This window comes from Marmota marmota, unplaced genomic scaffold (assembly GCF_001458135.2).
Source record: "Marmota marmota marmota unplaced genomic scaffold, marMar, whole genome shotgun sequence".
NCBI classification, from domain to species: domain Eukaryota; kingdom Metazoa; phylum Chordata; class Mammalia; order Rodentia; family Sciuridae; genus Marmota; species Marmota marmota.
Window position 1 is genome coordinate 143,653 of NW_026000254.1, and position 23,560 is coordinate 167,212.

At 44.2% G+C, this 23,560-nt stretch overlaps 2 protein-coding genes across 25 annotated transcripts in view; one reads left to right on the forward strand and one right to left on the reverse strand.

Moving 5' to 3' along the window:
• Nucleotides 1–23,560, forward strand: part of Kantr (KANTR integral membrane protein) — an 89,641-nt gene that overhangs the window by 59,583 nt on the left and 6,498 nt on the right. For 4 of the 10 annotated variants that reach the window (XR_001505797.2, XR_001505799.2, XR_007344852.1 and 1 more), the window contains one exon: nucleotides 8,002–12,286. The gene's annotated coding sequence lies outside the window, so the exon portion shown is untranslated. Of the gene's footprint in view, nucleotides 1–8,001; nucleotides 12,287–23,560 lie in introns of those variants that run through there. The other 6 variants (XR_007344851.1, XR_007344854.1, XR_001505800.2 and 3 more) reach the window with 3 other exon arrangements.
• Nucleotides 12,199–23,560, reverse strand: part of Kdm5c (lysine demethylase 5C) — a 34,060-nt gene continuing 22,698 nt past the window's right edge. For 4 of the 15 annotated variants that reach the window (XM_048796662.1, XM_015506537.2, XM_048796661.1 and 1 more), the window contains 14 exons: nucleotides 22,413–22,532; nucleotides 22,108–22,302; nucleotides 19,049–19,230; nucleotides 18,835–18,959; nucleotides 18,559–18,706; nucleotides 17,903–18,008; nucleotides 16,656–17,014; nucleotides 15,933–16,071; nucleotides 15,288–15,467; nucleotides 14,984–15,121; nucleotides 14,194–14,793; nucleotides 13,844–13,913; nucleotides 13,497–13,696; nucleotides 12,199–13,387 (listed from right to left, as the gene is read on the reverse strand). In XM_048796662.1, coding sequence (XP_048652619.1) covers nucleotides 13,022–13,387; nucleotides 13,497–13,696; nucleotides 13,844–13,913; nucleotides 14,194–14,793; nucleotides 14,984–15,121; nucleotides 15,288–15,467; nucleotides 15,933–16,071; nucleotides 16,656–17,014; nucleotides 17,903–18,008; nucleotides 18,559–18,706; nucleotides 18,835–18,959; nucleotides 19,049–19,230; nucleotides 22,108–22,302; nucleotides 22,413–22,532 — 2,928 coding nt within the window. In that variant the 3' untranslated portion in view covers nucleotides 12,199–13,021. Of the gene's footprint in view, nucleotides 13,388–13,496; nucleotides 13,697–13,834; nucleotides 13,914–14,193; nucleotides 14,794–14,983; nucleotides 15,122–15,287; nucleotides 15,468–15,932; nucleotides 16,072–16,655; nucleotides 17,015–17,902; nucleotides 18,009–18,558; nucleotides 18,707–18,834; nucleotides 18,960–19,048; nucleotides 19,231–22,107; nucleotides 22,303–22,412; nucleotides 22,533–23,560 lie in introns of all 15 variants that reach the window. The other 11 variants (XM_015506530.2, XM_015506535.2, XM_015506529.2 and 8 more) reach the window with 7 other exon arrangements.

The following is a 23,560-nucleotide window of genomic DNA, read 5'->3' on the forward strand; positions in this document are numbered from 1 at the left end:
TTTTTTGTACTGGAGATTGAACTCAGGTGCGTTTAACCACTGAACCACATCTCCAGCCCTTTTTTGTATTTTATTTAGAGACAGGGTCTCACTGAGTTGCTTAGGGCCTTGCTAAGTTGCTGTGGCTGGCTTTGAACTTACAATCCTCCTGCCTCAGCCTCCTGAGCCTCGAGGATTACAGGTGTACGCCACTGTACCTGGCTTAAAAAAGCATTTTTAAAGGCAAGATCATAGTTTTAGATTTTGAGTTCAAGGCACTGGGGAGTTTCTTTACTGCCCCAAGGAAAGAAATCTCCTTTAAACCCTTTACAAATATTAGCTCCAAATGAACCATAGGCCTAAATGTAAAACACAAAACTAAAAAAAAAAGCTCCTAGAAAATAATAGCAGAAAATTTAGGTGACCTTTGGGTATGGTGATAACACTTTAGATATAACAACAAAGGCATGATCCATGAAAGAATTGATAAGATGGACTTCATTAGATCTTTTAATGACATTTTTAATGACATATTTTACAAAGGACACTGTCAAAAGAATAGAAAACAAGCTACAGACTGGGAGGAAATATTTACAGGTCATATTTGATAAAGAACTTGTATCCAAAATATACAAATAACTCTTCACACTCAACAATAAAAAAAAAACAAACAACACTCCCACTCCTGAATTTATATTCCAAAGAGATGAAATAAGTATGTCAAAGAGGCATCTGCAACCCCATATTTATTCCAACATTATTCACTGTAGCCAAGAACTGCAAACAACTTAAATGGCCATCAACTGATGAATGGATAAAGAAAATATGGTACAGATACATAGTGGAATACTATATGACCATAAAAAGGAACAAAATCTAGTCATTTGCAACAACACAGGTAGAACTGGAGATAATTATGTTAAAGGAAATTGGCCAGGCATGGAAAGACAAGTACTGCATGATCTTACTCATATGTAGAATCTAAAAACTTGATCTCATTGAAATTGAGAGTAGAAAGGTAGTTTTGCCAGAGGCAGGGGAAAATAGCAGGGATATACAGAGAAGATGACAGATGGGTTTCTGAGTTAGTTACATAAGAGAAGTTCTAATGTGCTATTGCACAATAGGGGGACTATGGATAAAAATAATGTACAGTACATTTCCAAAAGCTACAAGGATTTTGAAAGTTTTCACCATAAAGAAATAATAACTGAGAAGATAGATAAATTTAACCTGATTTAAACATTATACAGTATATACATGTACCAAAACATCCCATGTTACCCCATCATTATGTATAGTTTCTTTTTGCAGTGCTGGGGACCAAACTAGGGCTTTGTACAAACTAGGCAAATACTCTACTAATGAGCTACATTTCCAGCCTTTGAACAATTTTATGTTCTCCTGTATCAGTTAAAAAATAAATTTAATTTTGAAAAAGAAAACAACCCGATTAAGAAATAGGTAAAAGACCTAAACAGATACTTCACCAAAAAAAGGATGCACAAATTGTAAAGAAGCACATGAAAAAGATACTTCACAAAATAGATAAATAAAAACAAAGGTATTGTGTACAACTACAACTAAAAAATAAATATTTTTTAAAAAAGAATTGGAATATAAATATCAGAGTTGATTTAGACAGATCTGAGTGCCCTAAACCCCAACCTTCACTGAGCAGGGAAATGCAAATTAAGCAACAATGAGATACTATTACATACCTGTTGGAATAGCTGAAATCCAGAATACTTATAACACCAAATGCTGATGAGTACTGGGAGCAACAGTAACTCTCAGCCATTGCTGGTGGAAATGCAAAATGGTACAGCCACTTTGGAAGACAGTGTGACGGTTTCTTACAAAACTAAACATTCTCTTACCATATAGTCCAACACTCACATTCCTGGATATTTTTTTCCCAGTGGGTTGAAAACTTATATCCACACAAACTGGCATACAAATGTTTACAGCAGCTTTATTCATAATTGTCAAAACTTTGAAGCAACCAAGATGTCCTTCAGTAGGTGAATGGAGAAATTTGTGGTACATCCAGACAATGGAATATTATTCAGTGCTAAAAAGAAATGAGCAGGTGCAGTGGTGCATGCCTGTAATCTCCACCACTTTGGAAACTGTGACAGAAATATCACAAGTACCAGGGAAGGCTGGGAAACTTTAGCAAGACCCTGTCTCAAAATAAAAGTTAAAGAAAAGTGCTACGGGTGTAGCTCAGTAGTTAGTAAAGTGCCCCTTAGTTCAATCCCCAGCACTGAGAAGAAGGAGAAAGAAGTGAGCTGTCCAGTGACAGAGTGCTTTCCTATGCCTGAGGCCTTGGTTCAATTCCCAGTTTGAAGAAAAGAAAGGTATGGAAGAAAGGAAGGGAGGAAGGGAGGGATGGAGGGAAAGAGGAGAGAAATGAGCTATTAAGTCATAAAGTGACATGGAGGAAACTTAAATGAGTATTACTAAGTGAAAGAAGAAAATCTGAAAATGTTACATACTCTGATTCCTAAATAATGTCATTTTGGAAAACACAAAACTACGGAGACAGTAAAAAGACCAGTGTTGCCAGGGGTTAGAAGAAAGAGACACATGAATAGGTGAAGCACAGACATTTTAGGGCGGCGAAACTACTCTGTATGATACTGTAGTGGTAGACACATGTCACTATATGTTTGTCAAAAACCATAAAATGTACAACACCAAGAGTGAGCCCTAATATAAACTATTGACTTGATTGATGATACGACAGTATGAGTTTATGAACATGAACAGTAACAAATGCACCACTCTGTTGTGAGATTTAGATAGTGCGGGAGGCTGTACACATGTGGGAGCAGGGGGTATATGGAAATTCTCTGTACTTTGCACTCCATTTTACTGTGAACCTAAAACAACTCTAAAAATAAAGTTTATGGTTAAAAAAGAAATCTGTTTATCTCTTCTAAGCCCAGGACTGATGCAGACTGAAATCAGACATAAGCTAAATCCTGTAGGTTGCTAACTTCCAATGCAGATTGAATTCACAGGACCTCCAGGTCTCTTATGTGAAAACAAGGCTACTAATTAGGGAAACAGTGGGACCTTAAGAATTGGAATAGAGGGGCTGGGGTTGTGGCTCAGTGGTAGAGTGCTTGCCTAGCATGTGCGATGCCCAGGGCTCTATCCTCAGCACCACATAAAAATAGATAAATAAAACAAAGGTATTGTGTCCAACTACAACTAAAAAATAAATATTTTTTTAAATAAGAATTGGAATATAAATATCAGAGTTGATTTGGACAGATCTGAGTGCCCTAAACCCCAACCTTGGCACCAGAGGCTGTTCTTCCTCCCCAGTCTAATGGGGCTGGTCTTGCATGACTTAGGGGCCCTTTCAAGATCTGGCTAATTAATCCCAGTGACTCAGGAGGCTGAGGCAGGAGGATTGTAAATCTAAGACCAGTCTCAGTAACTTAGCAAGGCCCTAAACAACTTAGAACAATCCCATCTCAAAAAATTTAAAAGGTAGGGGGAGGTAGTGCAGAGATAAAAAGCTCCTGAGTTTATCCTCTAATACCTCCCCCACAAAAGAAAAAAACCAATCTGGCTAATCTTTCTCAAAGAGCTATCAATATCACTCCTTGCTGCCTTTAGACCCATTACAGAATTCAGATATCCACACGTCCGAGAACAAGTAGACACCTATTAGAAAGTGTGCAAGCACACATGCATACACAAACCTAAGGAGATTTAGCTAATTTATATTGGCAGGAATCTCAGTAACGTGTGGGAATTGACTCTAAGGATGATAGATCAGGAGAAAGAAATGTAACTTTACATTGAGATAAACGTTTTTTGTTGTGGATGGATATATATATAATAAAAAAATTGGGGGCTGGGATTGTGGCTCAGCGGTAGATTGCTCGTCTAGCACGTGTGAGGCCCTGGGTTCAATCCTCAGCACCACATAAAAATAAATACAATAAAGATATTGTGTCTAGTTACAACTAAAAAATAAATATTAAAGTAATTCTTCATTATTTAAAAAAACTTGTCATTTTAACCATTTTTGAGTGTACAATTAGGTGACATTAATCACGTTCACAATGTTGTGCAATCATCACTACTATCTAGTTCCAAAACTTTTCACCACCCCAAACAGAAATTCTGCACAACCATTCTCTCATATTACTAGCCTCTAGTAACCTTTTATCTACTGTCTGTCTCTGAATTTGCCAAGCCCAGATAATCTCACTAAAGTGGAATCATACAATCTTTTTTGAGGAACTGCCAAACTGTTTTACAGAGAGGGCCATTACTACCAACAATATACTAGGGTTACAATTTCTCCATATCCTCTCCAACTTCCTATTTTCTGGGTTTAAAATTTATTATTGTAGCCCTTCTAGTAGACATGAAGTGGTTTTTCATTGTGGCTTTGATTTGCATTTCCCTAATAAAAGACATTACACATCTTTTCCTGTGCTTCTTGGCTATTTTTATATCTTCTTTTTTAAAAATATTTTTTAGCTACAGTTGGACACAATACTTTGGTTTTATTTATTTATTTTTATATGGTACTGAGGATTGAACCCAGCGCCTCACACATGCCAGGCAAGCAGTCCACTGCTGAGCCACATCCCTAGCCCGTATTTTTATATCTTCTTTGGGGAAATATTTATTCAAGACCTTTGCCCATTTTAAAAATTGGGTTGTTTCCCTTTTCGCTAAGTTGTACGAACTCTTTACATATTCTGAATAGTAAACCCTTATCAGATAGGTGATTTAAAAATATAGAATCCTATTCTGTAAATTGTCCTTTCTCTTTTTTGATAATATCCTATTATGCACAAAAAAATTAATATCAATGAAATCCAATTTATCTATTTTATTGTTTTGCTCATGCTTTTGGTATCATATCTAAAACTCCATTGCCACATCCAAGGTCATAAGGAATAATTCCTATTTTCTTCTAAAGAGTGTTATTTTAACTCTTAAATATAAGGCGCTGATTCATTTTGGGTTAATGGTATATGGTGTGAGGTAGAGGGTCCATGTTCGTTGTTTTGCATGTGGAAATTAAGTTGTTCAAGCACTATCAGTTGAAGACTATTTTCTCCCCTACTGGACTTGTCACCCTTGTCAAAAATCAGTTATCCACTTGGAGGGTTAACTCCGTGGTAGAGGGCTTACCCAGTTTACGTGAAGCCCTGGGTTCAATTTCCAGTATCACACACAAAAATCAATTGGCCATTTGATATTCTTTTTCAATATTATTTTGGCTATTATTGGTCCCTTGCAATTTCATATTAATTTGTGGGTTGGCTTTCCAGTTTCTGCAAAAACCCTGTTCAAACTTTCATAGAGGACTGCATTGAATTTATAGAACACCTTGGCTAGTATTAACATCTTGGCTAGTATTAACATTAACAATGATAAATCTTCCAATTCACAGACATGGAATCTTTCTACTTCTTTAGATCTTTATTTTCTTTCAGCAATTTTTTTATAGTTTTTAATGTGTAAGTCTTTCTCCTCCGTGGTCATATTTATTCCTAGGTATTTTATTTTTGTGGGAGTTATTGTAAATGGAATTGTTTTTTAATTTCATTTTTAATCATTCATTGCTAGAATATAAAAATAGAACTAATTTCTGTGTTCCTCTTGTATCCTGCATCTTGTCCTAAATTTATTAGCTCTATGCCTTTTCTGCATTTGAAATGCCTTTTCTTTATGAAATGAGATAATCATGTGTTTTTTTCTCTTTGTTCTATTGTGATGTATTACCTTGATAGATTTCATGTTGAATCACTCTTGAATTCCTAGAGTAAATCCCACTTGATCCTGACATATAATACTTTCAATCTGCTGCTGGATTTGTCTTGCTAGTAATCTGTTGAGAATTTCACATCTATATTCACCAAGGATATTGTTCTGTAATTTTCTTTTTTTGTGCTGATTTTGGTGAGGTCAGACTTTTCAATATGGGTACAGTCATTAGCAATCCTAGATGTACTTTGTAGGCTGAAGCAACTATGAGTATTTCTGAGAGTTGTTGTATTGTTTGACTAAAATGTGGTCAACAATAATCTGTGTTAAATGAAGTTAAGATGCCAGAAAATCTGTGGTACAATGTAAATAGAAGAATCCAAATTGTTTAGGGCAACAAGAATGTTGTAATTGACTAATCATGCTAACCCATTCAGTTCATCCTCTGTTACTATTCCTTCTAGAAGGGCTTTGAAAAGTACAGTATGACATATGGCAGAAATTGGTTAGGTGATCATTAAGTCTTCTTCCTCTTCTTTCTAGGGACAAATTCAGATTATGTTTTCCAGTGTCCCTGAAATTGGGTATGCCATTGTCTGAGTTCTAGCTAACAGAATGTGAGCAGATGTAACATGCACTACATCCTGGCTTAGCTCCTAAAAATATTCTACCTGGTCTTTTCCTCTTCTGGCTGGCTGGGATGGAGGTGACAATAGTACAATGGTGACCATATTTTGAAGATTTTAGTGGGGATGATAGGATCACCTTCAGAGACAAGTTGGGTTTGGTTCCTATAGTGAACAGCAGAACCATAGCAGTAATCAGAATGGTTTGACCTGTGGGAATCTGTAATAGTGGCTAATTAAGCATGGTTTTATTGGGACCAAATAGATGGACAGTCCTACTTATTATATAACCCCTCCCCAAATTTTTCTGGTGTGGCATATGATATAGTTGCCAAAATGTTACAGTCCCAGCCTTTCCCCCAGTCTACAGACTAAATAAAGCCCCTTGAATGAAAGGGAGAGTCCATTTGAAGAATGACCTTGCTACACTTTCACAAGTGTATATGGTAAAATCTCCCTTCCTGCTTTCCCCACAGGGACCTACATCCAGGATAATTTTGTGCTGGGGACAGGGAAATATCCAGACATCTTAAAATACACTGGATATGCTGTATTGATGTTAATCCCTGGTGACCCAGCCACTCACTATGGTCAACTAGTTAGGCTAGGATCAGGTTATACATGAAGTTTCATCCTGAGTCCTCAAATGGTGCCCAGGAGAAATCCTAAGGTGATTTCTCCAGTTCCTGGATACATTATTGAGACACACAGTACAGATGGCATAAAGATAGAGGGTTATAGCATAAGAACAAATTATTGAGAGGAAGATCAGATTGAGGGCCTTTTCTGGAAATCAACAGGAAAGACTAAGGAGACACAACATACTTTTTAAAGACTAAAGAAATGGAGGATAAAATTGGAATTGGCAACATCATGATATAGGAATCCCAGAAGCAGTGAGAAATAAAAATGGAAAAGTGGATCAATTTTGTGAGTGAACACCTGAGCACAGGACACCAGCTGACCTGTGCTTGGTGTTGATCTGCCTATGTTGATCTCTGGAACTGTCTCATCAGGTCCATGAAGTTATCTTTGTGCAACAGCATTCCACTATCAAATAGAATAGGTCTATACAGCAGGTCTTGGAAACACAAGTAAGCTGCCTGAACAGGTAATCTTACTCCCCCACCTGCTGTACTGCCATCTCTTTCTCACCTACACCTAGGCCTCATGGGAGTTGCCTGTGACCAAATGACTAAGGGATACAAGATTTAATCTTGGTTTAAAACCAAATGGTTCTATACAATATGCTGGTATCTGCCAGAAGTGGCTAGTTGCAGGGTTACAACCCCACTTAAGATTGATCTTGAAGGATAGTAAGAAGGGAAATTCTTCCAGTAGAAAAACTACCTGGTCACATAAATGGTCAAAAATGTAGATAACTGACAACTCATTGATGAGTAGTTACCAATGACCTGGCTCCCTGGTCAAGGATTTAAAAAGGATAGAGTTGAAATATTGTTAATAAGGAAGTCTCAGGAAGGCCATGTCCTCCATAAAATGGACATACAGTGTGAGAGTTATTTCTGTCCCACATAAATGAGCACCAGAAAGAATCCACTATGGAGGAGGATCTCAGACAAGATAACCTGTTCTATGAATATGAGCCAACCTCTATCCTGTCGTCCTTTTCCTTGCCCGACAGACTCCTGAACAAAATGGCCATGATGGTGGACATGGGCTCCACAATATGGACTTCCACCAACGCCAGTCTGGCTATAGCCACTGGTGACTGCCCAACTCACCAGCAGAAGAGAAATACCAAGCATATGATTACAGAGACAATACAAGACAAAAAGAAGTCAATGGACCTCTGAAATTCTACTGGCGGGTAAGCAGATTGGGCGAACTGCTTAGCTGCAAACATGTGCTACTCTTAATGAAAAAGGAAGGAAGGAAAGAAGGCATAGATGATGGAAGCAAGAGCCCAGAAGGCAGGGCAAAGACCCATTGAGAATTATTCCCAGACCTTGAAATCTAATCAAGGAACTTCTGTTTGCCCAGTTAGATTTCAGAATTATTATAGACCAGCAACTCCCTTGCATCTCCCATTTCCCCCACCTTTTGAACAGGAATATCTGTAGCAGTTATCCTATGCCTGTTCCACCATTGTGTGTTGGGTGTCTTGGGAACAGATAACCTGCCTCAGATCTATACAATAGAGAAAAATAGTATTTAAAGAGCCATACTTAAGGAATACACCCAAGGCACCTCAGTCACACCTGGACCTGATTAAGATATTCTGGACTTTGAGGTCATGCTGTAATGGGATGAGATTTTTAGAGAACTTGGAAAGGGATGAATATATTTTGTATGTGGAAGGAATATGAATCATTGGGGACCAATGGTAGTCAGTCTCCAAGATGGCCCCCAATGTTCCTCACCTTCACTGTTGGCACCATTGTGTAAATCCCTCCCACTCAGTGTGGTCTGGACCTAGTGACTTACTTCTAATGGATAGACTATTACAAAAGTGATGGGATGTCACTTCTGAATTTAGGTTATAAAGAATGACTTCTGTCTTGCACGTGGGCACACATTGTCTCTCACTCATCTCACTTGATTGCTCTGACAAAACAAGTTGCCCTATGAAAAGATCCACATAGCAAGGAACTGAGAGTGGTATCTGGCCAAGAGCCAGCAAAAAATACTGAATCTTGCCAATAACCCTGTGAGGGAGTTTGGAAACAGATCCTTCCCCAGTGGAGCCTTGAGATGACTACAGCCCTGGCTGACACTTTGATTGCAGGCTGTGAGCTGCCCTGAAATAGAAACTCAACTAAGATGTACCTACATTTCTATCCCACAGGAACTATGAGATAAATGCTGTTTTAAGCCACTATGGTTTTGAGGTAATTTGTGACACAGCAGTACATAATACAGACAGGCATGGAGCTTATGCAGAACCTCAGCAACAGAGGCTTCTACCTACCAAGGCCAATATGTATAGCACTGCTGAGTTCCCAGCCTACTAACAGCAGAGATCAATGCTGGGTTCCCACTATGAACTACTTCCTGGTGGCAGACCACTTACTTTGGAACCCTTCTGACAGGCAGAGCTTAGATTCACAGAAACAGTGAACATCCCAGCCCTATCAGGTTGATAATACCTGGGCCTGACCTGTTCTAGGGGTCTGTTTCCTATGTGTCTATCAAGGACTCTGAAATATCTCATGTGGAACTTGGCACCCAGGAGAGGGTTCACAAGGGGCCGTTTCCCTTCCCTTTGCTAGAATATAAGTGTTCTAGGGGAGGGAACCCATCTCTCTGGCTTGGTATCCCTTTTCTCTCATAATTTCAGGTCTTCTTGGAAGCATGCCTAATGCCTGCCCCATTGACCATGGACCTCAAACCCAATTACTACCACTATAGATTGCCATCTGGTACTAATGAACTTTTTGCAATGCAAAAAGGAGGTTCACATGCACAGTATGGGACTCCAACTGCTGCTTCTGTCTGCCTTCTTCTGAGCCAACTTTGCAGGGTTCCTAGCCTAAAAGTGGGGAGGACTCAAGCCTGTGCCCTCACCTTTCCTTCAGGAACTCCCAGTATGGGGAACAGAGGGTAGGAGGAAACCCATTAATCCTAGTGTTTCAGACACCATTCAAGGCACAGTGGAGGCACTAATGGCAGGTGGGGGGGGGGTCAGTTGAGCCTGAGGAATGGGATAGTCCTTACTAATGTGTCTTCCTATCCCCTTGTCACCTGCAGACTCAGGAGACATACTGAGGGGCAAAGTAGTATCTGGGATACAGAGCAGGGTGTCTCTATAAAGTAGAAAATAACTTTGAAGTGAGACAATACTAATGCCCTGGTTTCATTCTCCTATCTCCCACTCAGATCTAAGGCTCCTGCATCAGTTACCCCTCTCTTTCTAGGGGACTGCCTGGGAAAGGGACAGATGTGGAACCAAAGGAAGTTCTCTAGTAGAGGTTAGAATTAACCTGTCTTGCAGGATGGCTACAGCCTTTTCTGTAGAATTCAAGGGATACATGTCCACTGTAAAGGGGGCATAAAGTAAGAGAGGGATGGGGCACGGCGGTGCCAAGGTGAGAAAGGGTGTCTGCCAATTAGTGAGGGATGGGCCCATAACATGGAAGACCCCCACCTCAGGCAAGCAGTTCTCTAGCCTGGGTGTTGCTGCACCATCTCTTCCTTCCCTGTCTGGCCACTTCTTCCAGTGGTTAGCTGCCTTGGAGTGGTGATTAATTGCCAAGATTGAGCCCCTTTCTGTCCCTGTCCCAGATCTTTCTTGTCTGTCATTACCCTCTTTTCTTCATGATCAATTTTAGACAGGTGGGCAGATAAAAAGCCAGCTTTTTCCCTGGACTGGAACCTGGAATCAAACTGGGCCCACGATAGGGTAGTTCATTGGCCCTTGCCTTTCATTGTATAGTCCAGGGCCCCAACCCAAACTGGACGACACAGGGCTGAGACAAGCCCTGTCACCACTCAGAGCTGCCACAAGAGGGCATGCTTTGTAATTCATCACAAGGTTCCTATCACCTGGAAATCCTGGGTAGGGAGAGAAATAGAGCAAATGGAACCCTCCGAACACATAGATGAAAAAGGACAAAATAGAGTGGCAATGTGCTGTATTCCTGGGCTAGGGATCAGGACCTGGCCTTTAGCTTCTAATACCTCTGTGCAGCCCCTTGAAAGGAGGGAAAGCCCTCTAGGAACCAAGCGTGAAGAGAAGCTGGTTGACTTAGCAGTTTCTATGCTCTTGATTCCTCCTCTATGTCCTTATGTCCTGAGCACAGAACATTCAGGACCACAAGGAATGGTTCTTAGCCTCTGGAGGGTCAAGGATCCTTTTATTAATCTGATGCAAGTTGGTTAGTCTGTTTACCTGAAAAACGCATGCAGACACTCACAAAAACGTGTCAGTAATCTCCAGGGGCGGTCCCTGATCTAGCCCAGCACCCTCATCTTAAAAGACTTCAAGGCTCAGAAGGGAAAAATCCACCCAACTATTGTAGGACCATTAATGGGCTTGAAATAATTATGCCAAGTGAAAGAAGCCAAACACAAAGGATCACATATTGCATAATTTCATTTATATAAAATGTCAAAAATGAGCAAACGGGGGGATGGGAAGGACACCTAAGGAGTGTGGAGTTTCTTTTTGGGGTAATAAAAACATTCTAGACTTTTTTGCAGTGATGGTTGCACAACTCTGTGAATATACTAAAAGCCACTGAACTGTACACTTTAAGTGGGTGAACTATATGGTATATGAATTTTATCTCAATAAAGCAAATAAAAAAAGTGAACTCAGGAATTGCAGATAGCCAACCACACATTTGAGCTTTAGTCCCCATTGATCAGGGGCAGAAAGAACCAGTGGAGAAACATCAGGGATGAGTCCCTGAATACGGCATATAGGTTAAACAGGAAAGCATTCTAGAAAGAATGACATTAAATATAATCTTTATCTTAAGGGCAATGAAGCATCACAAAGTTTTAAGCAGTAGTGATACGGGTCAGATCCATACTGTAGAAACAACTGTCTGACAGAACAAATCACAGGTGAATTTTAAGCGTGAAGACTATACCTCAATAAAGCCATGAAAAAAAAAAAATTCCTCTGGGAACTAGAGGCTTAGAAGAGGGCACAAAGCTGGCGGAGGCTATTGTGCTGGAGGTTAGGTGGGCAGGGCCAGAGCCCACCTGATTGGAATGTCTTGCCCAGGTTAAAGAGAAGCTGGTGGGACTAAGATTCTGAACTATGGGCTCCCTGGCCTCAGCCCCAGAATCCTGCTAGCACTACAGCTGCTCCACTGACAGGCGAGGGAGGCACCATTCTCCCCTTCGAAGAGAAATGCACTTCAGAAACATGTTTCCAAAAAACGTTGCTAAGGGTTTTATTTCTAACAAGAGGAAAATTATAATAAAATAAAATTAAAATAGGCTTCAGTTGGAACCAAGTTTCTTGTTTTGCTTTTTTTTTTTTTTTTTCCTTTTGAACAAATTAATTACACACCAACAATCTTCTTTATTACAACATGAACCCAGGAGGAGGAAAGGAGACAGGGGAAGATGGGGTGGGAGGGTTGAGGTGGGTGTGAGGACAAGCACCAAAAGCTTTCTTCAGACCACAGGGAGCCCTGTTCAGCCCCCCAAATTCCTTTAAAATAAGAAACTGAGCACAGCTATGTGAAGCTTCCTCCTCCTGGGTAGAACAGTCAGGGAGAGGAAGGATGGGAGAGGGAGGAAGGGGAGTGGGGAGAGGCAAAAGTGAGAGGGGAAGGGGAGGTTAGTGTAGCATGGCCTGGCCAGGGCCAGAACTGGGGAAGAGAAGAGAGAGGAGATCCCCCAGTTTGCATATGCACTGGCCTTGTCTCTGGAATGGTGCTGGCCCAGCCCCAGTTGTCCCTCTGCCCACCTGCCCATCTGTCTATGTGCCTCAGGAGTCTGGGAATGCTGGTTAGAGGTTACCAGGGACGGGGGGACTCCAGGGGCCGGCCCCCAGGAGCTGAGGTCTGAACAATACCTTGGAGTCAGAATATAAAAATCAAGGGACTCAGGGGTGGGTGAGGAGGGGGTTGGCCTTCCCCCCCTCCCTGCCCAAATCCCAAGAAGCAGGCTTGATGGTCAGAAAGAGGATCCTTGAGGCCAAGGTGGGGGATCTCTGTTGGGGTCTGTGCTAGGCTCAGCCACTGTCACAACTGTTGCTGAGGAGGCTGCTGTGGGCAGGGCATATGCAGCCGGGAAGTCAGAGTAGAGAAAGGGGACGAGGGGCCTGAAGTGGCCCCTAGCGCCGGTTCCAAGCCATTCTGGTTCTCCTGGGTGCTGGGGCTGCCAGTGTTGGGGAGGGATGCAGGGGGGACCTCACCCCCAGTCTCCTCCTCCAGCTCCTCCTCCTCCTGGGCTTCCTCGGCCTCTGGCCCTGAGCTCCGTACCCTCTTTGGCTCTAGCTCCTCTCGGGCTGGGTCATCGCCCTCCCCACCCCGATCCACCTTCCGCCGCCGCCGCCTCTCCAGGGCCCGGCCCCGTGCCCGACTCCCATGGCGCTCTGCCTTCTCCAGCTGTGATCACAGACAGGCAGAAAAGATAGGTTGTGGGCCAGCAGTCAGGCCTGGGCTCCCTGCCTGCTTGGCCTGACCTCCTGGCCCTGCCTATGATTTCTCTCCTCACCTCTAGAAGTGTTTGGATCCGCTCCAGATCTGGAGGCTGCCCAGCCTGCAGCAGCTGCCAGATGGTGTGGTTCTCATCCAGGGTCACCTCAAGCAGGTCCCCCTCCATCATGAGCTCCTCCAGTGGGGCCCGGGTTGCCTCAGGCAGTTCCAACACAGGGCCAGTCAACTGTGGCAACAGCGAGGATAGCATCTCCAGATCTAGGAGAGGTGGGGTGGGGACAGGCTATGTTAGAGACTGTCCTTGGTCTTTTCCACTACTATGACAGAGCTGAGAACTACATGGGTCACTCTGGTGACATCTAGTCAACAGCCTACCCACATCACATCTAGACCTACCTCTCTTACCTGAGCCCTCCTCTGGGGCCACCTTCTCAGGACTGGTCATACTATCTCCGTTCTCCAATAAACCCTGGACCTGCCAAGGAGAACAATAATGGGTAAGAGTAACTAAACTGAAGAACCAGACCTTATTCTTCCATCCCCAACCTGGGACCTTCTACATCCTGGAAGAGGAGGGAGCAGACACAGGCTACCAGTAGGGAAGAGTCTATGGATCTGGACAGATACAGAATGGGGCAGGGAGGCTGGGCCAAAAGAGTACGAAAATTGGAAAGCAGGGACAGAGCTGGAATCTAAATCGGGGTAGGGGCCAGGAGACAGGAATTTGAGGACAAGAGCTGGGCCAAGCAGCTCACCTTAGGCATATCCTTGCCACTGCCCTCTCTGAGAGAGTCAGAGGCAGGGGCCGAAGGATAGGAAGGGGGCTCCTCGGGCCTGGGTTCAGCCTGTAGCCGTTGGCGGAGCTCAGCCAGCCGTCCCAACAGAGCAGTCACGTCCTCAGAGGCCAGAGCCTGTCTGGCACGGCCTTGCCAGCTGATGGCCCTCTCTGTGAGGCACTGTAGGGCCTCACCCTCAGGCAGCCGCACAGGCAGTCTCTGTAGGGCTACCAGCAGTGCCAGGATGGTCTCCAGGCGTGGGCGCCGTGAGCGCATGCACAGTGGGCATAGGAATTTGGTGTCCCACTCCCACCAGGCCAGTAGCGGGGATGAGGTGGGACTGGGCCTTGGGGAGCTGAGGAGGCGGGGCACCGACACACACCGCCCATGGAACCAGTCCTGACACAGGTCACACTGCAGAGCTCCCACCCCGGCTGGCACTTGCCCACACACGCAGACGGAGGTTGCAGAAGAGGCCGTGGTCGACGATGCCAGCGGACTGGGCTTGGCTGAATTGGTGCGACGCAGCTGCAGGATACCCTCCTTCTCCTTCTGTTCCCCCTCCTTGAAGGCCACGATCTGCCGTGCCCAGGACAGGGGGGAAGAATAGGTCAGCAGCCTGCCCCCTCTCTTCTCTGGCCCCCTTAACACCCCACTCCCAAACCAGGAGAAGTAAAGCTCAGGAAGCAAGCGGTCTGCCCATGGTCACCCGGCTCAGACAACTCTATCATTGCCAGGCTCTTCACCCATCTGTGTCTAAGCTCCTTACCACAGAGCCTGGGTCCCTGAGGTCCTGCGCAGACAGCCCCAGCAGCTCTGTGTCAGATTTGTACAACCCCAGCTCCTTCTCCATCCACCGGCTGCGCTTGGTGCTGTCTGAGCCGGCGTCTGCACACGGGCAGAGCACCTGAGGCAGGCAGACAGAGGGGGAATGACCGGGCTTCCCTACCTCCCACACCCTCTCCTCTCCTCCCCTTTCTGGTGCCCTTCAAAAACCCATTTTCTCATATGAGCCATCTCACAACAGCCAGGCCAGGTGAGAAGAGGCTGTGGGTGAAGGTGCAAGGTCTCACCTCGAGCAGTGTGTAGCAGGAGTTCTTCTTGAGGAAGGTCTTGGAGGCCTTCTCCCTCCAGGAGTGCGCTGTCAGTACCTGCAGCTCCAGTTGTCTCAGTTCCTCTAGCCCCACAGGGAGATCCCGGCCCACAGCCACCAGGCCCTCCAAGTCATCCAAGCAGGGGTAGTGATCACCATTCTGAGGACAGAGGTGAGAGAAAGCTGAGTTTAAACTGCCAATGTCTACTGATGCTTACTCTGCCCAGTCCTGAGCTGAGAAGATGGACTGGACTCAGTCTTGAAGCAGAAAATAGGCATTGTCCTGGCTCTCTCCCAAACACCTGCATCCACTGACTGGCTTATCCCCAGTCCCAGGACCACCAGCCTCACTGTTAGCCTGTGGTTTTTCCTCTTCAACCCTCCTCCAGGTACCTACTCTGCTCCACTCCCACACTAACTGGTTCCCTGCCCTACCATCTTCATCCTAACCAGCACCTCAACTTTCTTCAGGCCAGCCTCGCGACCCTTCCTCTCACATTGTTCACCAAGCACATTTTGCCTCCTCAGTGTGCCATACAAGTTTCTGCTCTTTAGCCCACCCAACCCAGTGTTTGCAAACTCTTCTCAGCTGACAGAAAGCCTTGGATGGGGGAGTGGTCCTCACTTGGATCTCATCCACATCGGCAATCCAAGCCCGGGCCTTAGCAAGAGCCTCCTTGAGAGCTTGGATGTTGGGCAGGTGAACTGGGATGTTTTCTGCTTCACGGATTATGGCCTCGAGTGTAGCTGGTGGATGTTTCTGCCTAAAGGTAGGAAAAAAAGAGGACTCCGTCTGATATAGCTGACCAGAAGCCCAGTCTGATAACCAGATATATCTGCACAGGCCCCTTGGGCACTTGTAATTCCTGCTATCATGTGGGCTTAATTGCTTGAGTCCTGACTATGGATGGCTGCCAGTCCCTGTTTCCTTCAGACTGCATGCACCCATGCATCTCCTTTTGCCACAACTCTTGCACCTCTGCCTGTCCACCAGTCTATCAGTCTGCTGGAAGTGCCTACACATACTGTTGGTGTGTAACCTATGGCTGCAGTCTTATCAGACTGCCCCATGTGTGTTGTCTTCCTACTAACATATGCCCAACTGCTTGTTATTTGTGCTTTTGTGTGTATACCACATAAGCCTACAGGGCTAGTCCTCTATGCATCTCTGCCTCTCTGTATATATAAATTATGTTTTAAAAAGAACAAGACAGGAAACACAAGTTAGGTGGAGAGTCCCTACACCAACACAGGAGTAAAACATCCAAGACCACCTATAGCAACCATCTTCAGGTTCTCCATGAAACTTTGAAGGATAAAGGGCATGGAGGGGAAGAGCCGGGCCTACCTGGCCTCCAGGCAGAGGTGGGCCTTCTCCTCCCAGCGTTCAGCAATGGTCAGCAACTCCTGCAGCTCAGCCTGGGCCTTATCCACAGCAGGGCTAGGGGCTACATTGGCCCCAGCAACCAATAGTCCTCTCATGACAGCCAAGGTGCCCCTTCGGGCAGACGGGGCCAACGTGCGTTTTACCTCATCCAGCCATCGCGCCTGTTCCACTTGCCGCTGGAGTTGCTGGGCCTCAGGCACCTCCACTCCTAGCTGCTGCCCCCTCTCCAACAGGGACTGCAGTAGCCCTGGACTAGAGGGCTGTGAGGCCAGGGCCTCACGGGCCTCAACCTGGTAGGCCTCCACCTGTTCCAGAATACCCTACCAGGATATGGAATGAAGAATAAACTCCTCAGCTGGGCTCACTTAGAGGTTCTACCAGTACATACCCTTGCCCCACTATCTTCTTCCCCTCTAATCTTTTGGGAAAAGGGAACCTAAATGCCAGGCTCTCCTCCTCCAAGCTCTAAGACATGATTCCTAACATTGAGTACTTCTTAAGATGCCCTGGGGAATTTGTTAAAATGCATACTCCTAGGCCCTACCACTAAAGATTCTTTTTAAATTTTCTTAATGGTACAGCAGGCTACCACTGAGATATATATCTGGTCCTTTTTATTTTAAGACAGGGTTTCACTAAGTTGCCAAGGATAGCCTCAAACTTGTGATCCTCCTGCCTTAGCCTTAGTCACTGTGATTATAAGTGAGTACCACCACACCCAGTCACCCTCAGAAATTCTTAATAGAGAGTGGTCAGGAATCTGCTTCATTTCTCTCTGCAAAGGACTCTGCCCTCAGAGCAGTGAGAGACCCTCTGCCCTAAGAAATGCCACCCTACACTTAGTCCCTGTACAAACAATCATGCTCACACTAGTGTTTGCTCTCCTCTTATCCTGCTTATTCTTTACCTTTATGAACTTTGTTCAATTTTCCAGGCCCAACAAGCACTTTCGTTACCTCCTTTTCTTCTACCTCCTCCAAACAACTTTCTTTTGATTCTGCATCCTACGCTCAAACCCGTCACCTGCCCCTCAAATCCCACATTTAACAGAGAGTTACTAGACCCTTGCCTCGTGCCTATTTTCTCACACATGCAACCTACATCACCCAAATACCTTAAACTTGCTAAGGGAGCCCAAAGTGACCTGCTGCTCAGGTTCCCCAGTCCCTCTGATCCCTCAGCAGCATTCCAAGTCCACCCCTCCTCACCTTGACATCCCCAATCTGGTGCATGGCACAAGGCAGGTTGTTCATCTGGTCCAGAAAGGCCCGGAGCTCAGCCAGGGTCATCTGTAGACCAGCTACCCTGTGGGGACTATGGAGTTTCACATGTGGGGGTTTCAGGTCCAAAACCAGTCCCTTCCCTCCATCTCTGTGCTAAGTAAAACCCAATACCTTTCCTCACCATACCTTGATCTCATACCTCAGGATTTCCCCAACTGCCCAGATTACAGGGAGGGTTTTAAAGTATGTTCATAGGATAAGGGAAATTAGGAGAAACAGGTCCTCTACCACTGAGCTACACACCCCAATACCTGGACTCTTCAATCCATCCCCCACTGTGTACCCAAAGATGTGTGGCTATGCTCAGATTTATGTGTCTACATCCTGTTCTAACCCAACTCTCCCATAACTTCTCCCTGCCCACAAAATTCCTCAGCCTCTCAAATCTCCTATAGGTACTGATAAAATAGACACAAGTTGCCTGGTCTCCTTACCCTTCCAGGCTACCTCATACTCTCAGGTACTTAACAACTTCCTGCTGACACACCCAGTGGTATTGAGAGTCCACCCCCTATAGCACTTCTCTTAGGCACTGGATCCTAAGCAGTCTCTCTATGCCCTAGCACCTCATGTTGCCATACCCAGCTTCCTGGCCGCTGACCAGCCCCAGAGCCTGGGACACGCAAGCTTCTGCCTCACTCAGGCAATTCTTCAGTCGTTGCAGCAGCTCACTGTTAGGAAACCTCCGCTCACGGGCCTCAGACTCTAGTGCTCTCAGTTCTTCAAGGCCTAGAGGGAGAATGAGAGCAGCAAGAAGTAGGCAGTATTGAGTAAAGGCACAGGAAGGGTGTCAGGGGTACAGTAGAAAAGGGAATAGAACTTGCCTGTGGAGTCCCTCCGACCCCCCCATCACTCACTGCGCTTCCGCCCATCCTCCACCTCCAGGGCCACTCGCACTTTGTTGGCCCAGGTGTCAAAGGACTCGGCCCGAACCTTCAGCTTATGCAGCATGGCAGGGAGCTCATCCAAGGTGTACCGATACCTGGAGGAAGAAGACAAGGAAGAGCATGTCTGGCCCAGCTCTGCACCCTCCTCATTATCTCATTTCCTCCAGAAAGGTTCCATGCTCACCGCAGATACTGCCGACTACTGGAGCACTTGCAGAGGTCATTGATATGGGAAAGGCAGACAAGGCCATCTGGGCAGTCATAGCAGGCCAGGGCAGAAAGGAAGCATGTAGTCTTGCACTTGATGCATTGGCGTTCATCATCTGGGAGCAGCTCAAAAGCCTCTCGCTCAGCTTCTGTGATACCCTGGGAACATCCAACCACATGTGTCATGAACCAGGCAGGGTTGAATAAACCCCCATCTTAGCTACCACTGAGCCCCAATTTAGATTCAAATCTATGCTGATGGTCATGGAGGTCGAGAGGCCAAACTTCACAGAGCACACCTGCCTTTTATCAAGTCCACACTCTCAAGGCGGAAGAAATCAGATGGATCAGGGCAAAATCAATATGGGCTGAGACAGAGAGAATTTAATAGAGGAAGAAAATCAGATAAGATTCAGCTAGATACTAAGGGCCTTTTGGATGAGAGAAGGCAAGGACAGTGGTGGACCATGGCACCAGAGAGGTAGCAATGTAGAATGTATTCAAGGGAACAATCCTGGCTTAAGACTTACTTGTGCTGACTGCTTATCAGGCAGAAGACACTGCCTGCATCTATCCAGATTACAGAAATTCAACTGCATGCCCTTGTGTCCATGTCTTAAAGATACAAGATTTCCAAAGCTAAGCCAGTGACTTCATCTGCTGCTTAGAATGAAGACAAACCAGTCTATTTCAGAAATGAAGGAAAAGCCAACTATGCTGGAGTAACTTAAAGACAAAATGCTATATATTATGGGTTATTTTAGGGATTTTAAAGAGAGATACTGATGCTAACAGTTTTGCTTATACACTTCAACAACTAACCTCTGCATAAGCTATAAGCCCACTGCAAATTATAGATACCACTGCTGTGCCACTTATTTTAGCTGTGTAATCATGAGTAAATTATTTAAACCTTTCTGGGTCTCAGGTTTCTTGTAAGATAGAGGTAACAGTACCATCCTCTTTGGATTGTTAGGAGGATTAAAAAGCAACTTCAGTGCTCCACAAATACTTATTATTATTATTATTGTTATTATTATTTATTATTATTATTGTTAGCTCTAATATGTATCTCACAGGCATATCTCATTTTACTAAGGAGGAAATTAAGTCTCAAGAGTCAGTAACTTGCCAACTAAGGATTTGACTGTAGTCACTTTGACTCCAAGCCAAAGAATGTTCTAATGATGAAGCCCCTATGGGCTGGGGTGTGGCTCAGCCTTGCATGTGTGAGACCCTGGGTTTGATCCTCAGCATCACATAAAAAATAAATAAAATAAAGCTATTAAAAAAAGAATAGAACTTCCTTAAAAAAAAAAATAAAAAATGAAGCCCCTAGGTTTTTATGGATCATGAACTCCTAAGAATTGGATGCAGCCAGGCATGGTGGCAAATGCTGTAATCCTAGTGCCTCAGGAGGCTGAGGCAGGAGGATTACAAGTTCAAGGACAGACTCAGCAACTTAGTGAGACCCTGTCTCACAATAAAAAATAAAAAGGGCTGGGAATATAGCTTAGTGGGTTCAATCCACAGTATCAAATTAAACAAAACAGAATTGGATGCAAATCAAATCTTCTCCTCCCAGAAAAGTATTCAAACACACACATCATCTCTTAAGTATTCCAAGACTAGGGTGTACAGAACTCCTCTCTGAGGTGAGGGCCAAGTGTACAGAATTCTAAATGTTAGGACAGGACAGTCTATTCTCCCCATGTTGCTTTGGCTCTTTCCTATAGTATAGTATAGCCTCAGGGCCATCATTTAAGAATAGGACCACAGAGAGAGAAAATGATGCCTGGAAATCCTCAGAGACTTACCAACTAATGCCATGACTGAGAGGCCCCAGACTTCCAACACTACTATAGCTGAAACTCTCCCTACATCCCATATTCACAGAAAAGTTATGAGCTTTAAAATAATAAAGTATCATCCCAAATAGGAAGCAAGGAATTTCTCAGGACCAGCATTCATTTGTAAACTTTGTTCTTTTTGGTGGTGCTGGGGCCTTATGCATGCATGCTAAGTACACACTCTACTCCTGTGCTATACCCTCAACCCTCCTCTGTAATCTCATGGAGGAGCCCCACTAAGTCAATTCCCTAAAGAGATAAGTGTGGAGCTTGAAGGTGGCAGCTGAATCTACATGGGTGGACTTTATACCTCTGTAGCAGCTTCTACTCAGCCACACACACAACTGACACATGCTTATCAGAAATGTATTAAAGTAGAAACACTTTCTACTTGGTAACACTATTTTCCTAATTAGAGTTACTAAACCACCTATGTGTAAGAAAATAGCACTTTCAAATAAATATTCCATATTTCATTTTCTTCATGTATTAACATTACCAAAAAGAGGCTGTCTTGTTTTTTGAACCCAGGGCCTCACACTTGCCTCACACAAGTGAAACTCAGTTTGAGTTTCACAACTACCTTGCAGGTCAGGTATTTATTCCCATTTTACAGAGTAGGAAAGTGAAACTATGAGAGTTTAAGTAACCTAATAAAGTCACCCAGATACTCAGCAGTGAGGATTTCATATGCTTGCCTGTCTCACTGAGTTATTTGGATAATGATAACGAACTGCTATACAATCACCAGCTATGGGTCAGTTATTAAACATTATATCTGATCCACTGGACTATTCAAAAATATAAGTATTATTATTATTATTATTTTAGTTATAAATGGACACAGTATCTTTATTTTATGTATCTACTTTTACATGGTGCTGAGGATCAAACCCAGAGCCTCACATGTGCAAGGCAAGTGCTCTGCCACTGAGCCACAATCCCAGCCCATAAGCATTATTATAATTCCCATTTTTCAGATGGAAAAACTGACAGTGAAGTCAACTGACTTGTCTAAGGTTGCCAGTAAAGGGTAGAGCAGAGAATGGAGTGAGTTTTTCAATTCAGATGCATCCAGTTCTTTTCACTACACTCCAAGAGTAAGGTTACATCTCCTTGGTATGGTCCATTTCCTACAACCTCCTAGGCTAGGGTATCTAATGCTAGGGACTCTCCCACCACCCACCTTCTCCAGTAGAGCCTTCCGTAGACGCCGCTCCTCTTGCACCATGATGAACATCTCCTTATGCACAGCTGCTGCCAGGTTCAGGTCCAGCTTCTCAGGGCAGGCAGCCATCTTGCAGATGAGTTCCTCATGGGAGAAGACACAGTACCTTCGGAGCCGGCGATAGTGCTCAATGCACTGGCGCCCAGCTGGCAGCTGTTGGACAGGTTCAAGTTTGAGTGTGGCCAAGTCTGAAGGCAGTGATGTCTTAGCTTCCTCACAACTTTCCTACTTCTCATTGCCAGCCCACCACACTCCAGACTCACCCAGTCGGCAGTGCAAAAGTTGACAGCCTCAGCAAAGTTGTAGCCTTGGTTGAAGCCACTATGGTAAGCACGGGGAAAGGTGATGACAAATTCTCCTGCACACTGGTTTGTACGGACAACCTGAAAAACAAGAAAGGTGAAGACTATTGATATGGAGGTTTTCCAGTCTGCAGAAACCACTGCAGGTTCTTTAAGGAGACAAAGGAAAGCATCAGGGTACACAACCTGACAACAGAATCCTAGGCCCTTCAATTCTCAAGGGAGAACCATTAGTCTCTGCTTTTCAAGGTTCTGATCTTGACAGATGACAGAAAGATTTGAGTCCCAAACCCGCAACATACCTATCAAATTATTTCAACTTCCCTAGTAATTTTTGTAAAAATTATAAATATCACTTTTCATTAAGCTGGCCAAACTTTTTATACTAATGTTTACTTTTATTAGTCACAGACACAGTTTTAAGAGTCAAATGTGTTCTAAATGATTTGTTATAAAATCAGAAGGTCCTGCCATTCTCCCCTTCCCAGAGCCAATCACTTTCACCTCTTCTGGTTACATTGGTGTTGACCTTTAACAACCCTAAATGACATGCTTTGGACTCTGTTAAAAACAGTTTCATAGAGCTGTGGCTCAGTGGCAGAGCACTTGCCTGGCATGTGTGAGGCCCTGGGTTCAAAAAAAAAAAAAAAAAGACAGCCTCTTTTTGCTCAATTTGCTTAACTTTCTCTGCACATACTATTAATTTAACCCCCAACTTTCTGACAAGTGTCTGAATCACCTTTCCTATTAATTTTCACCTTTCTATAACCTCTCTCATGCAGCCTTCTCATCTGATCTAGTCTGGATCAGCTGTCTTCCTGAGATCCTCATACTTCTATGACAGACCTCCTGTTTCTTAGATCCCATGACTTCCTCCTTCTTGGTTTATTCCTTTGCCATATTTGAACATTTTCTCCAATAACTTCCCGAGAAATGGAGGGAAGAAACGTTTTTTGGTGGTAATGGGGTCTATTCTTACTCTCACACTTGACTGTATATAGAATTCTTGGGTTTTTTTGCTTTTTTGTTATTGGGGATTGAACCCAGAGACAGTTTACCACTGAGCCACATCCATAGCCCTTTTTATTTATTTTCAGACAGGGTCTCAC